The sequence below is a fragment of the Cavia porcellus genome, unplaced genomic scaffold, assembly GCF_034190915.1.
Source record: "Cavia porcellus strain 051 isolate PalLab524CR breed Dunkin Hartley unplaced genomic scaffold, mCavPor4.1 scaffold_2, whole genome shotgun sequence".
Classification (NCBI taxonomy): domain Eukaryota; kingdom Metazoa; phylum Chordata; class Mammalia; order Rodentia; family Caviidae; genus Cavia; species Cavia porcellus.
In genome coordinates this window covers 111,014,444-111,027,767 of record NW_026947485.1, presented here as the reverse complement: position 1 = coordinate 111,027,767, position 13,324 = coordinate 111,014,444, and the positions used below count along the sequence as shown (strand labels likewise).

At 44.2% G+C, this 13,324-nt stretch overlaps 1 protein-coding gene across 5 annotated transcripts in view; it reads right to left on the bottom strand.

Annotated features, from left to right (window-relative positions):
• Blnk (B cell linker) overlaps positions 1-13,324 on the bottom strand; it is a 102,630-nt gene that overhangs the window by 27,059 nt on the left and 62,247 nt on the right. For all 5 annotated transcript variants that reach the window (XM_063245147.1, XM_063245143.1, XM_063245144.1 and 2 more), the window contains 3 exons: positions 6,208-6,248; positions 3,875-4,031; positions 2,187-2,347 (listed from right to left, as the gene is read on the bottom strand). In XM_063245147.1, the coding sequence (XP_063101217.1) occupies positions 2,187-2,347; positions 3,875-4,031; positions 6,208-6,248 (359 nt within the window). The remainder of the gene's footprint in view (positions 1-2,186; positions 2,348-3,874; positions 4,032-6,207; positions 6,249-13,324) is intronic.

Here is a 13,324-nt window from a genome sequence, read left to right as displayed (position 1 = left end):
ATCCCCAGGGAAGTAAATGTTGAACGAAGAGCCGTTCTCTCCTCATTGTGTGTTGGAAATGTGGTTGATGCAGGGTAGCTGTTTAGTACCTAAGCTCCAAAATCTTATTACCTGAGTTCAAATACCAGCTCTATCAGTTCCCTCTGTGACCATGGACAAATCTTTTTAACCCATTTTCACCTTGGTGTCCTCATCAACAAAATGGAGATGGCAATGAGTATTGACTCCACAGGGTTGTTATGAGGATTTAATAAGCTCGTATTACCAAATGCTCAAATGTCAGTTAATACATGGCATTTGTCAACCGTTAGCCACTTGCAGCACCAGCAGAAATACTGTTTCCTCTAAATATTTTTGTTTAGCTTCTATGTATGTTTGTATTTGACTTCCTTTTCCATCTAATGGTTCAGCCTCGTTTGAATGTTGGTCCTTGTCCCACCACCACCTTTTTCTTAACTTCTTTCTTATCTTGGTTCTCCATCTGCCCACCCAGAATAATAGCCTCTTTCATCCTTCTCCTCTCCCATTAGTGCAGACTTGCTCACACCACCCTGCAGGCTGCTGTTAACAGAACTCTGCCTTGTCGTATTGGACTGCATTCTCTCTTTTCACATAAATGAAGAAAACCTACCATAAGCACTGCATTCTGTGTCTGAAACCATGTCTTTCTATGTATTTGACCACTGCTGCTAGAATTTGCAGTGAGACCCTAGCAAATTTATTTATTCCATGCTTAGCTCCTCTCATCACCCTGGTCCCACCTTGAAAAGACATCACCACCTTTCAGGCTGACAGACTGAAGACTGACAAACCACACCTTCTCCCTCTGAGTCTGCGGACTTTCTACCTTATGTTGTCCCTAGAGCAGGTGTCACAAACTGAGATGTGTTCAGAGGCACGCAGGTACAGGAATAGGAAGCAAGTGCAGAGTGATGTGTGCACTGTAGGACTGGTGGGGACTCTGACAGAGGAAAAGGGCCAGGGACTCACAGCAGAGCCAGAAGTCTGCTGGAAGGTTCAGGAGCTCTGAGGCCATGGCTGGCAGCCTCCAGGGCCTTGGTCTTCAGGACAGATGAGACAACAGGATTTCTGTAAAAATGAACCTAGCAGATATTCAGCCTCTTCTGTGTGTCAGGCTCAGCATTCAGTGCTGTGTATGTGCCTCTTATTAAATCCTCAAAATAACCAGCAGTTACTCGCTGCCCAAAATCACAGAGGTAGAAAGATCAAATCAGAAATTTGGGCCTAGATGATGCCCCTGTTTTGATTTAAAAGTTCTGCTTTTCCATGTCTTGCCAAATACAACTTATATCAAGGTGATGTCATGAACAAGATATGGAAGCCATAGTTGTATCACTTAGGCACTTAGAGACGAGTTATTCCTTAGAGAAGCAGCGATAATTATGCATTATGATGATTAAGTGTTCTCAGGCCATTGCACTTGTCAGGCTGTCCTAATGGTTGGCTTCAGGCTTGTATTTGTCCTCATTTAAAGGTCAAATACTCCAGAATCCATGAAACAGGCTTCAGCATCCATCACTGTACCAGGGTGAATGAGTTCATCTGTTCATTCTCAAAGGGCAGCAATTCCCAAGGAAATATTCATAAAAGTAGGCACGGATAAAGGAGAGATTGATGAGATCACCATGAGAGAGTGTCTGGGTACCTAGAGGTGGAAAAGGTGTGCTAGTTGTCAGAGGGAAATGAGAGGTGAGCTCCTCATGAGGCACACAGGGTCTTCCCCAGACTAGGACATGTCCCACATCACCCTTCCGCTCTGACAAGCAGCAACTGGAATCACAGAGAGAAAACAAGGCAGAGGAAAGAAAGCAAGGCAGGAGTAGGGTCAAGAGGCACGGAGGGTACAGACAGTGGAAGATGATCTTTTGGTAGAAAGAAAAGATTCACAGCAAATCCAAGGGAGGAAGAACAGAGGGTAACAGGAAATGAACAGACTCGGTACTAACATTACACAATATTCCTCTAGAGGATTAAGACACTTAAAGTAAAGCTGTATGTTGTTTTTTTTGGGAAAACAAAATCTTCCAGTCTAACGCTGGAGGGTTTGAGGGGGACAGTCAAGGAGCGGGATCTGGAATAAGGCAGGCTTGCTGCAAGGAGATGGTCCCAGCCACTTCCTTCTTTCCCTCTGGGTTCTGGGAAGCCTTGAGGGCAGGTTAATTTACCTCATCTTGAAGGTCTCTGGGCTTGGGTGGAACTTGAGGCTTGGGCAGAGCCCTTGGGGCTGGTAGAGTGGAAGAGATCCTTGTTTTTGCCGAGGGCCAGCTGGGCTTAGTGGGAAGAGTCTTGCTGAAGAGTGGAAACTGCCTCTGGCTTGACCGGTTGTCTTTAACAAACAAAAAACAACGTAAGATGCTCTGAGTCATTCCAGGTGTGGAAATCATGGGGATCTAGAAAACATAGACACTGGCATCTGTGTAGCTACAAATGATCAGTGGGGCATTCTCTCGAAGAGCAAAACCAAAATACTAGGCAGATAGTTTCAACTGTCCACTGGCTTACATGATAAAACTCGGAAGGATATCTTCATTGGAATGCAATGGACAGAAATAGCATGGGGTCTAAGAGAGTGTGTGTGGACGGCTTCATGAACTCTGAAGGGCAGTGAATCTCAGCCTGGTTTATCCATTGTAGCCACTAGGGGGCTTTAAAAATGCCCAGGCCTGGACCTCACCCCATACCTACTATATTTGAACTTCTGGGCAGGCTCTAGTGCTCCAGGTCTAAAAAGTTCCCCCAGTGATTTTCAGGTGTATCCAGGGTAGTGATTATGCATCTGGGTCAACATGCATGTTCCTTCAGCATCAATGATTTCTCCAATTTATGGGGGAATCTGTGAACTCCTTTTTTGGCCTAGGAATCTGTGACACCTGCCTCTCACTCCCAATGGCCCACACCCTCTTTCTCAGGGGGTATTGGGCTGAGAAGGAGTTTAGGCTCTGAAGCTGAATGACTTTGGGTTCTGCCCACGGCTCTACCACTCATGAGCTGCACCAGTTTGGGCTGGTTATTCAACCTCTCTGGGACTCACTTCCTCCTTTCAGGACTGAGGATGATGTCTGTACATGTTCCTTGGTGCTGAATGCTCATTGCTTAATATACAGTTCTGACACCTAGTAGGTGCTCAATAGATCAACTGTGGACTGAAACAACAAGCAGTACTAGGTACCAGACACAGAAGCAGCTAGGGCAGGAGGACAGATGGAGGCCTCACTGATAGGAACACTCTGTACTGAGCAACTTGGACACACTTGCTCTCTTCACTTTTGGAGAATTTAGTCACCTGCTAAATAGGACACATGTTCCTTTTTGATGGGCAATAAAAGGCAGAGCCAGCCCTTAAAGTGTTACCTGAGCTGTGTCAATTTGACCTATGATACTAATTCCAGGTCTAGACCTCCTCACCAGCACCCAACGCCTAGGTGAAACTCTAGTTTAGATGCAGCGTAGGCAAAGGGCTGGTGGCTGAGTCACCCCAGGGATTCTTGGAGGTCATCAATGTCATGTAGAGACTTCTTAAAAGAAATTCCAGAACCTTGTGTGCAAAAAGCCCTGAGGAAAATGGACACTAATCTTGGGGCTGACTTCTCATGGGACTATCAGGTGTGCTTTATTATTTAATTTCTAATTAATTTTTGTCTGCTGTCAGTGTTCCTGATGTAGCAAAGTTACTTTGCCCCTGGAATGGGGAAGTTTTACTGCTTTGGGTCTATTAGCTATGAGCACCCTGCCAACTTGCTTGGAGCACTGAGCATGGGAGACAGGAAGTGGGCCCTTGGGCAGCAGCGAGTTTGCCTCCCCCTTTCCCGCAGGCGCAACAGGCAGAAGGTGCAGTGTCTGGGGATGGCCTCACCCACATATTCATCCCTGGAGAAGGGCAGGGCTGGGTGAACCGTCCTCGTCTCCTGCTCAGCTGGAGGTGGCTCATAGCTATCATCCCCGTTCTCCTCGGCAGGCATCACATACATCTCGGAGTCTGAGTGATCGTCTGGATTTTCATAGTCACTGTCCTGAAAACACAGACACCACATTCAGCATCCCTGTCCGTGCTTCTTATCGGCAGGACAGTTCCAGTCTTAGGAGGAGCTTAGGGAGTGCAGTTCCCCGGTGCTGTGATCAGGACGCCAAGGCTGGGGGAGGTTGGTTAGGTGTCTCAAGAGAAGCAAAGCTTGACTTTGAGGCAAGCCTTCCTGCCTCTGACCTCTGCAGCATCTAGGGGAGTGTGTGCACTCTTTAACCCCGAGAGTGCCTGAAACTGCATGTGGACAAAGAACAGGAGATGATAAAATGCGTTTTAAAAGGATATTTAAAAGATCCAATAACCAATAAGTTTTATTTACCATGAATACCGACAGCTAAGGAAAATGTTGGTATAATAGCAGGAGAGGGGCTCCCTTCAGGACAGAGCATTGCTTTTTTATAAGCAGAGCTGGTAAGCTGAGGGGCCGAGGCCAGGCTTGAAATTCACGGAGAATTTACCCTCTGTTTTAGTTTATTTTAAAAATAAAACTGGGGAAGGTGAAATTTTTCAACCTTTCAACTCCTCTCCCCAGATGCAGTACGACAGCTTCTGTGCCTGTTTGCCAGGCACCTGTGTGTGTGCGCTTCCTGCATGCACTAGTCTGCCTGAGGACATGGGTCTTCTGACCTCTGCTGCACTGCCCGCACACACTCCTGTCACACGCCTCATCCACACATGGCCTCCCAGGAATGAATGTGGCTCTTGCTTTTCGGCCTGTCTCATTCCACCTTCAGTTTTATAACAGTTCAGACCTGGAGGCTTAGAAACAAGTCTGCATTTCAGTTTACGTGCAGTGGAGATCTCATGAAGTAAAAATAATAGTGACTGTTCACACAATCCTAAGGGTTGGCTGTTTGCCTTTGGGGAAAGTTATTTCCTCCTCTCCAGGGTGATTTTACTTTGTGTCTTCTAAATTCCCACTATGTGCCCTTTTTATTTAGGAACAAGCTCATTTTCTGTTCTTGCCTTTGGAGAAATAGAGAGATGGAGAAACGGAGAGAGACTTCCCTGCCTCTTCTTGTGGCAACTATGTCCCTGAGCTGTGGCCAGCAGAGGGCGCAGCTGCAGCGCTTCTGGGGATCAATAGCTGCTGGGCCCTAGGAGGAACTTCACGTCCAAGTGGCTGGCAGAGAGATCAGGGTCTCTTCATTTTTTCTTCTGTTTCTGTTTCCTAAAACTGTATAAACTCAGGATGGGGTACACAGCCTGGAGATGGGCTCAGGTTCAACTCTAGGCACTGGCTGAAAGTCTATGTGTGCCTCATTCCACTGGTCACTGAGATCTGAGTAACTGGGAAAGTACTGGCCATTATCTTGGCCTCAGTTTGTTTATCTGTGAATTGGGTATGTCTTTGGGTGAGCAACCTTTTGGATCTCTTTCAAATCTAAAGCTCAGATTGGAGCAGGCTAATATTCTGGACAAATGTAGTAAAACCAAAGAATAATCATTGTGAAGAAAAAGATTTTTAGAATACCTTATGAGACTCAGTCTAAGAAATAAGTGACTGTAGGAGCCCTGAGGACCATGGAGATGCCTCTAGGAGGTCGTTGATTCACTGTGGTACACACTGCCAAATGTTATCATGGCCAATTCTTTCTGTCACTTCGTGACCCTCAGAGCTCTACTAATGCTCTGACCACAGCAAGCACTTTAGAGTAAAGAGTCTGACTCTGAGAACTGGGGACCTGGGTTTGAATTTGGAAGTGCAAGTTACTTAAACTTCCAGTGCCTGGTTCTGGAGACACCTTCTTGTGCCAGGTACTAATTCTTTGTTTGTTTGAGGCTCCTTCCTAGGAGTCAGGAGGCGATAGAGCACTGGAGAGTTTAAGGCAGAGGCATTTGCCAAATGACATGGAAATATTTTAATATATACATAGCTCTGCTGCTGAGTACTGTGAATTCCAGCCCTGAGGATGGGACATGAATACCTACCTCGTGGGGCTGTGGTGGAAATTAAATAAGGTAATGCAGTAAAGTTTTTAGCCTGACATCAGGTCATGCTTGGTCATCAGCCATTATGGGATTACTGCTGCCCTGCCCAGCCCTGTCTGTTCTGTCTCCTCTGGGATTCTCAGCTGACCGAAATGTAGTTCAGAAACGAGCCCTACAAAAGGCTCCCATGCATCCTTGTACCTTCTTGCTCAATCCCAGGAATGAATACTTACAAAGTCATCTGACCACTGTTCCTCTTCATCAGCAGGGCTCTCTGGAAGGACACAGAATGTACAACGTGAATTTCAGCTGACCAGCTCTAGGCTGTCCACACACACCCTACAGATAACTTCCTTGGGCTTCCTGGAGTGGTTCACTTGTCCTTGAACCACTGTTACTGACCTATGTGCACTCACTTTTGGCTTTAAAAAAAATAATTCCTAAAGCAGTAAGTGAAGTCCCAGTGGGGCAAAGCAATACTGCCTCTCATGTCTGTCCTTGTCATAGGACATTTCTGAAACTTTAAAGTACTGCAGCAAAGACCTGAAATCCATGCCTGTGGCTAAGGCTGTCTCTGAATCAGTGTGTAGCAGAAAGAGCATTGCACAGAGTCAGATATGCTTAAATGCTCATCTCAGCTCTGTTCCCAACCACCTGAAGAGCATAGATAAGACATCAAGCACCTCTGAGTCTCATTTTTCAGATATGGAAGGTGAGGAGGTCACTTCTGTGATTCTCTCTGGCTCTGAGTTTGACTTTGTTGCTATTGTCACTGTTTAGAAAACTTACCCTGGGACTCACAAAGTGAAACAGTGTTATGAGAGCTCTGCATCCATTTAGCCTTCTCAGAAACCTTGTGAGGATGCTGAGGCCTAGAGCAGACGAGTCACGTGGCCAAGCCCAGGTACTAAGGGGCAGGGCTGAGCTGAATCCTGCAGGTGAACTTTGGAGCTCCTGCTCTGAGCCCCAACCCTCACTGAGTTCCAAGGGCAGACACTACTCCAGGTTCCTCTGGGCGTACAAATGGCTATGGCGAGTCTTAGGTGTTTAAGAGCTTGAAGAGTAAAATAGGTTTGAATTCTGACAACCTAACAAACTATTTCTCCTGAAAAACAAATTTGGGCTATGTGAAACCTTGCATATGAACCAGATATAGGCCCATGTGGCAGAGTGGCTGTGACCACTGCCACTGCGGAAGGTCCCAGCTGCATTTTCATCCTCAGGCCAGCAACTATTAAGAGGGTCCAGTGAATGGGTGCTAAAATCTCCACAAGCTCAATAGAACTGTATTTTTTTTTTTACCCCTGCCACAGCAGATCACTGGCTCCAGTCCATGAGCCCCACAGAGACACCAACAAAGAAACTGTGAAGGCGAGGTGGAGTCAAGAAGACCTTTGGCTCAGAGCAGTCACATTTTAAACAGTGGCCGTGGTGCCCCTTGCTTGGAAAAAGCAGGGCAGGTGCTAAGAAGCAGCCCCACTCCACTAACAAAATGTCAGCCAGATTTTGATATGAACAGAAAATAATTCTTAATAAATTACTCTTTGAGTTGAATACTAACAAGTTACTGTGTGCTGTGCTCACTGGAGTCCTCCAGGAAATTAGAAGTCTGGGAGAATAATTTCTCTTTCCAGTATGGTTAGCTAGCATAGTGGGGGGATACATTTCTAATCCTTTGGGTTTGGGGCTAATTGAAGGTCAGTATTACAGATACAATGGTGTTTTCATTTTAGCTATTTCCACAGAACATTTTAGACAGCACCTTTGTGAACATCACCGCCCTGCCTTGGTAAAAAGGATTTGCTGAGCCTTTTCTTAGTGAGTCTGCAGCTGCTTTACAATCAGGCCCTGAAGGAAAGCAGTTGCAGTGGTAATCTAGCTAAGGCTCTTGTCTTATTACCGTCCTTCTCCTACGTATCTGTCCAATTTTTTTTTTTCACTGCCTTCTTAAAGCAAAGGTTGGCCCATGTTATTCCTTTCCACAAGAATCAGGACCGACTTCCTATGGAAGAAGATTGAGACTTTATGTCCACATCTTCTGATGCCTCCACCCCGTATCCCTCCATTGACTTCTCTCGCTTCAGTCTTCTGTGCCAGGCACAGGAGCACCATACTGCCGGTTACTGCAATTGCACACTGCAGGTAATGCTCTGCTCCTATCACGCTGGTCCCTGCCCATTGCCCTTTGTTCTGGGAAATCCCTATACTTCCTCCTCCAGAAAGTCTTTTCCAGAACCTCCTGTTGGACTCATTTGCCTTTTCTATGGGCCTTCTGATGTGCAAGAAGACACCAAATTAGTTAGTCTGTGTTAGTCTCTCTGGAATAACACAGAGAGACGCTGTCTAAAAACAAAAACATAAAAAGGACTGGGAATATAGCTCAGTGCTGTGCATCTGTGCTGAGTTTGATCCTTAGCATCACATGCACGTGCATACTTGACCCCTCAACACACAGCCAAAACAAGAATTAAAAGTAGACATATAAGACAAAATAAATGAGATAAAGGAATAAGAGAGAAAATAAAATGTAGAAATAAAATAGCAAGTAAGATAATTTCATTATTAGAAGGAGAAAAAAGGAAATTAGCAAGGAAAGTAAAAAGTATTAAAAATTTTAAAAAGCAAAAAATATGTACTCTAATTAGTAAATACAAAAGAAAAAGCACTAAGTAAAATGAAACAATTGTCTCCACTGAAGTGGTCAAACAGATGACCAAATGGGTACGTTCCCTGCCTCTGCTGATTTGTACTTCTTTCTGTGTCCTCTTGGGCTATGAGGCAGTAAGGCTGGGGATTGATTGTGCCTTCCTGCTTTTGTGCTGTTCTTCCTGCTGGGTGGCCGAGGACCTGCGCAGGTCATAGTGACTCTCGGCTTCTTTCTCACCCCGTTCAGGGTGACACGGAATGGTAAGTTTGTTGGCTGAGTTTAGTCTGGCCAGATTAACGCAGTGAACTTCCAGGAGCAAGTGGTACAGAGCTCTATGAATTCTGATTGCCCCTCATGAAAGCAGCAGGAGGGCCTGACACCCAACTGCCCTGCAGAAAGAAGCCATTGCAGGTCCCTTGCACTCTACTATGTACAACAAAATCCCTGGTAGTCCAGTCCCTGTGCACCATCACACGTCTGCTCTGGCTCTAGGCCTCTGCAGTCAGCCACCAGAGCCGCCAGTCCTAAAGGACTAGGCAACTGCACTTGCTTTCATAATTCTGACGCAAATGTCACAGTAAATATTTCTCAGGGAGCCTGCTTCAGCAGTATTCTACTGCAAATACTTGGTCACAAGGCAGGCGCTAGGCAGAGCAGCACGGCAATACTTGTGATGTTAGGAGAAAGGAAAACACAGTGGTCCATGTCCTCCTCCTAAGCAGCAACTCAGGCCTAACCTTCACAACACTACTGAAGCACCGTCCACTGTGCACGTGGCTTCTGGGTCAGCTACCTTCAGATTGCCTTTTTATGCCCGTGTTTGTCCACTGTGCCTTTTCCTTTTGCCCTCTGCATTTCCCCATCCTCATGTGCTGTGCCTTTATGCTGCTGTGGGCACAGAGCTGAGGTGCTCCTTTCAGCCCTCCATTCGGTAACCTCCGTCTCTGTTCTTTCTGAATCCCTATCTGCCTGATCCTGAACTTCAGAGCCTTCCTGCCTTTAGTACCTTCCTGAGGATCTGTAGCCGTGTCAGTCCAAGTCAAAAGGAAGGTGGAAAATGCTTCCTGCTGCTAATCTGATGTTTTATTATCTTAACTCTTAGATCAGATCCTACTCAGTTCTGCACATAGAAGTATTGATCATTTTTTAAAACGTTTGTTTGCTTTGTCTTTTTGAGACAGTTTCACTGTGTAGTTTGAACTGACCTTGAACTCACTTTGTAGCCCAGACTGACCTTGAACTCTCAGCAATTATCCTGCCTCAGCCTCCCGAGTGCTGGGTTACAGGCATGCGACACCGTGCCTGCCCCCTCCCCAAAGTTTTGTCCCAAACTATAATACAAGGTTAATTTAATCAAAATGTTAGTTTAAAATTATAATACAAGATGTGTTTTGTTTTCCTTTCTCTCTGCCCTCTTTTCTGCCTCTACCCTTGTGCTTCCTGAACAGCCACAACAGCCAAAGCTCTTTGGCCCTATCCTAGGGATCAGACTCACAAGACCAGGATGTTTTGTGCAAGATAATGATGCCAGAAATTCAACAGCCTCTGAAGCATTTGACTGCCTGTGATTTCCATTATTTCTTACAGGGAAATTCATTTTAATATACAAGTGTTTTGGGTCACAAGCGTGTTTCCAGAATGAATTATGCTTTCAACCAAGGCTTTACTGTAATGAAACATTATTTTGTGCAGTGTTTAACTAGGTTACATTTATTTCCTCATTTATCATTTCTTTGTGGTCAAAACTCAAAAACTTTTAGTTTTTTGAAGGGTACCTTCTCACAGTCAGCCATGCCAGCTGCTTAAGGCCAGCATGCTTTGCTCAGTAGACCACGAGGTCCCTGCAGGCAATGTTGACTCTTCAGAGACAAAGGCCTGGTTGGCAAATTTGGACCAAAAGCAACACACTGCACGCTGGCTTCAGCTGCGTTCCTGAGAGGCCACGTTCCCACTATTCATACACTTCAAGTTTCGTCCTGCGCTCTCACTGGTGACTCTACATCCCACCTTGGGCAGTGTTAGCCCTTTTCAGCCTCTGCCCTCAGAATTTCGTCTTCACGGAGGCCAATGCACCGGATTAATGGGTTTTTGGGTGCCATTTACTCTCAGGACTGGAAAGAGGAGACAATCCTGATGTCTGATGTCTGATGTCTGGGAAAATGGGTAGGCACTTTCAGGAGCTTTGGGTGACTCAAGTCTCCACAGGCCTCCCGGGCTCAGAGGGCCTGTGAAGTCAGACCTTCCTATGCTAGGATCTTTGAAATTTGGTGCTGACTTGAGGCCCTGGGTTTGTAACATCTCAGCCACCCAAAGGCACAAAGAAAGGAACTGGAAATGCTCCAGTGATATAAGTAGGGCTGGGGAAAGGAAGAGGACAAGAGGACAGGTGCTAACGATGGTTTCATCAAAAGGACAGTTCCCAAGTATTGAGTGTAAAAGCAGGGAGACTGGGCAATGCCATGTTGGCAAAGCAATCGGATGGATTTTTGAGATTCTGGAACTTTAGTGAATTTGAGGATCCACTTGTTTTTCAAATCAGGAAAAGCAATAAGGACAGAGACAGAGGTTTATAGCAGTGTTTCTCAACTTTAATATGCATTCAGATTCCCTGGAACTTTTGCTAGAATCTAATTCTGACCCAGCTTTATTTCAAGGATGAGATTCGGCATTTTCATAAACTCCCAGATGCTGCTACTACAACCAGGCTGAGGATCAGATAGCAAAGTAGAAGACATTGAGTCTTTGAAACTGGGCTTCATTTCTGTGTTCCCAGACACACTGAAAATAAATGTATTGACATCAAGACTATTTGATGGATTTTGGTGAAGTGAGCAGTTGTCTGAGGTCAAGAAAAAGGATACTTCCGAGTATCAGGAAGATGGGCAGATGCAAATTTCTGTGCCAGGGAATGTTAGAAGAGGATCGCTTCATCATGGGCTGTGGAACCCAAAGGTCTATGTTTCCTCAGGAGTGCAGAGTGCTGGCACTGGAGGAAACCTAAGAGCTTGTCTATGTCAGTGCCTAAATTGTAAAGTTAGATATTTTGGAAAAGGGAAGAGGACCAAGAGATGGAGTGAGAAAGGAAGAGAAAGGTTGAAAAAATAATTAACACGAGCTATGTATTCAATGATAGAGCACATGCTTAGCAGGTACAAGGCCGTGGCTTCCATCCCTGCACTGTTGCAAAAAAAAAAAAAAGTTCTGATTATTTGAATAATGTATGGATCCACCTCTTTAAGAAATTAGGTTGTTACAGGTAAAAGTAGTGCTATTCAACTACCAACTGCTCCCCATCCTGCTCCTTCCTCTCTTACCTGCTATTATGACTATTGTACTTACATCTAGACTTTGTCTTAATAGGCTTACAAATATATATGAAATCACTGAAAATGTTTCATATCTAATGAAAATGTTATATTGAGCTGTTCTCCAATTTGCCTTCTTTACTGAATAATGTTTTGTGATCCGTGCATGTTGCTTAACTATAAATTAATCATCCTCGTAATTATAACTGTAATTGTAATTTTAATTTTAATTGTAATTGTATTGTAATTGCAATTGCCATCATGTGAATCTACCACATTTTACTTCCCATTTCTCTTGTGATGGACACTTTTTGCTATTATAAAATACTACATAGGAGCATTCCTAAAAAAAAAAAAAAAAAAAGATGTGCTGTGTATCTTTACCAACTTCCTAAGAGAAATGCAATCATTATGTACTTCATCCATGCATCATTACATACCAATAAAAAATTAAAAAGATTAGGTAAAGAGAGCCACATGTCTGAAGTTACTAGGCAGCTTCAAAGGATTTTGTATTCAGCCCCAGTGATTTGTTTTTCTTTATTTTAATATAGAGGAGTGAAAACATTTAAAGATGTGACATGAAAATAACTATTTAAAAAGCAATCTTTTATGAAGGATGAGGACTGGAATTAGGAGTTAAGGAGACATGCAATTAAGGAAGATAAAATTGTATCATTTATAGGAAAATAGATATAACTAGAGATTATCATATTAAATGAAATAAGTTAGATTCACAAAATTAAATATTGCATGTTTTCTCTCATATGAGGAATCTAGAAAAAAATTTTAAAAGATGATGTCAAAGGAGAAGGAACACTATTAGAGAAAAAGATGGGAGTTGAGGGGGAGAGACAGGGGGTTAGTGGAAAGGGGGGGATGATCAAAGCATATTATATATACATGTGAGAATATGACAAAACAAAACACACCACCCCACATGCCTTAAATATGCTAAAAATAGGAATTAAAGAAATCTCTAAGACGCTTGTACCCTATGAGATTATAAGAGCCTGAGCTGCAGGCAGGAGAAGGAGAAAGATATTTGGGAAACATTTAAGAGATAGAGGCAATAAAATTCAGAGTACATTTTTGTAAAAGGTAAAAAAGCGTGATTCCCAAGGAGTAAGAATTAGGCAAAAGGATGAGTGTTACCTGCTTTTCACTCAAGTATAAAATAGAAAAGGAGGGGCAAAATGGGTAGCGAGTAAGCAGACACACGAGCATAAATGGATAATCAAGGGAGATGCCCATCCAGAAATCAGATGTTAGTCCCTGTAGGTTTCTAAGAATGACACTGAACTCCTAGCGCTTGTGTCCAGCATCTCCAATGTTACTGGCTCATTATGAGTGACAAATATTCTTACATGTCTGTCCCCTAGAACTTCAATTAAATGC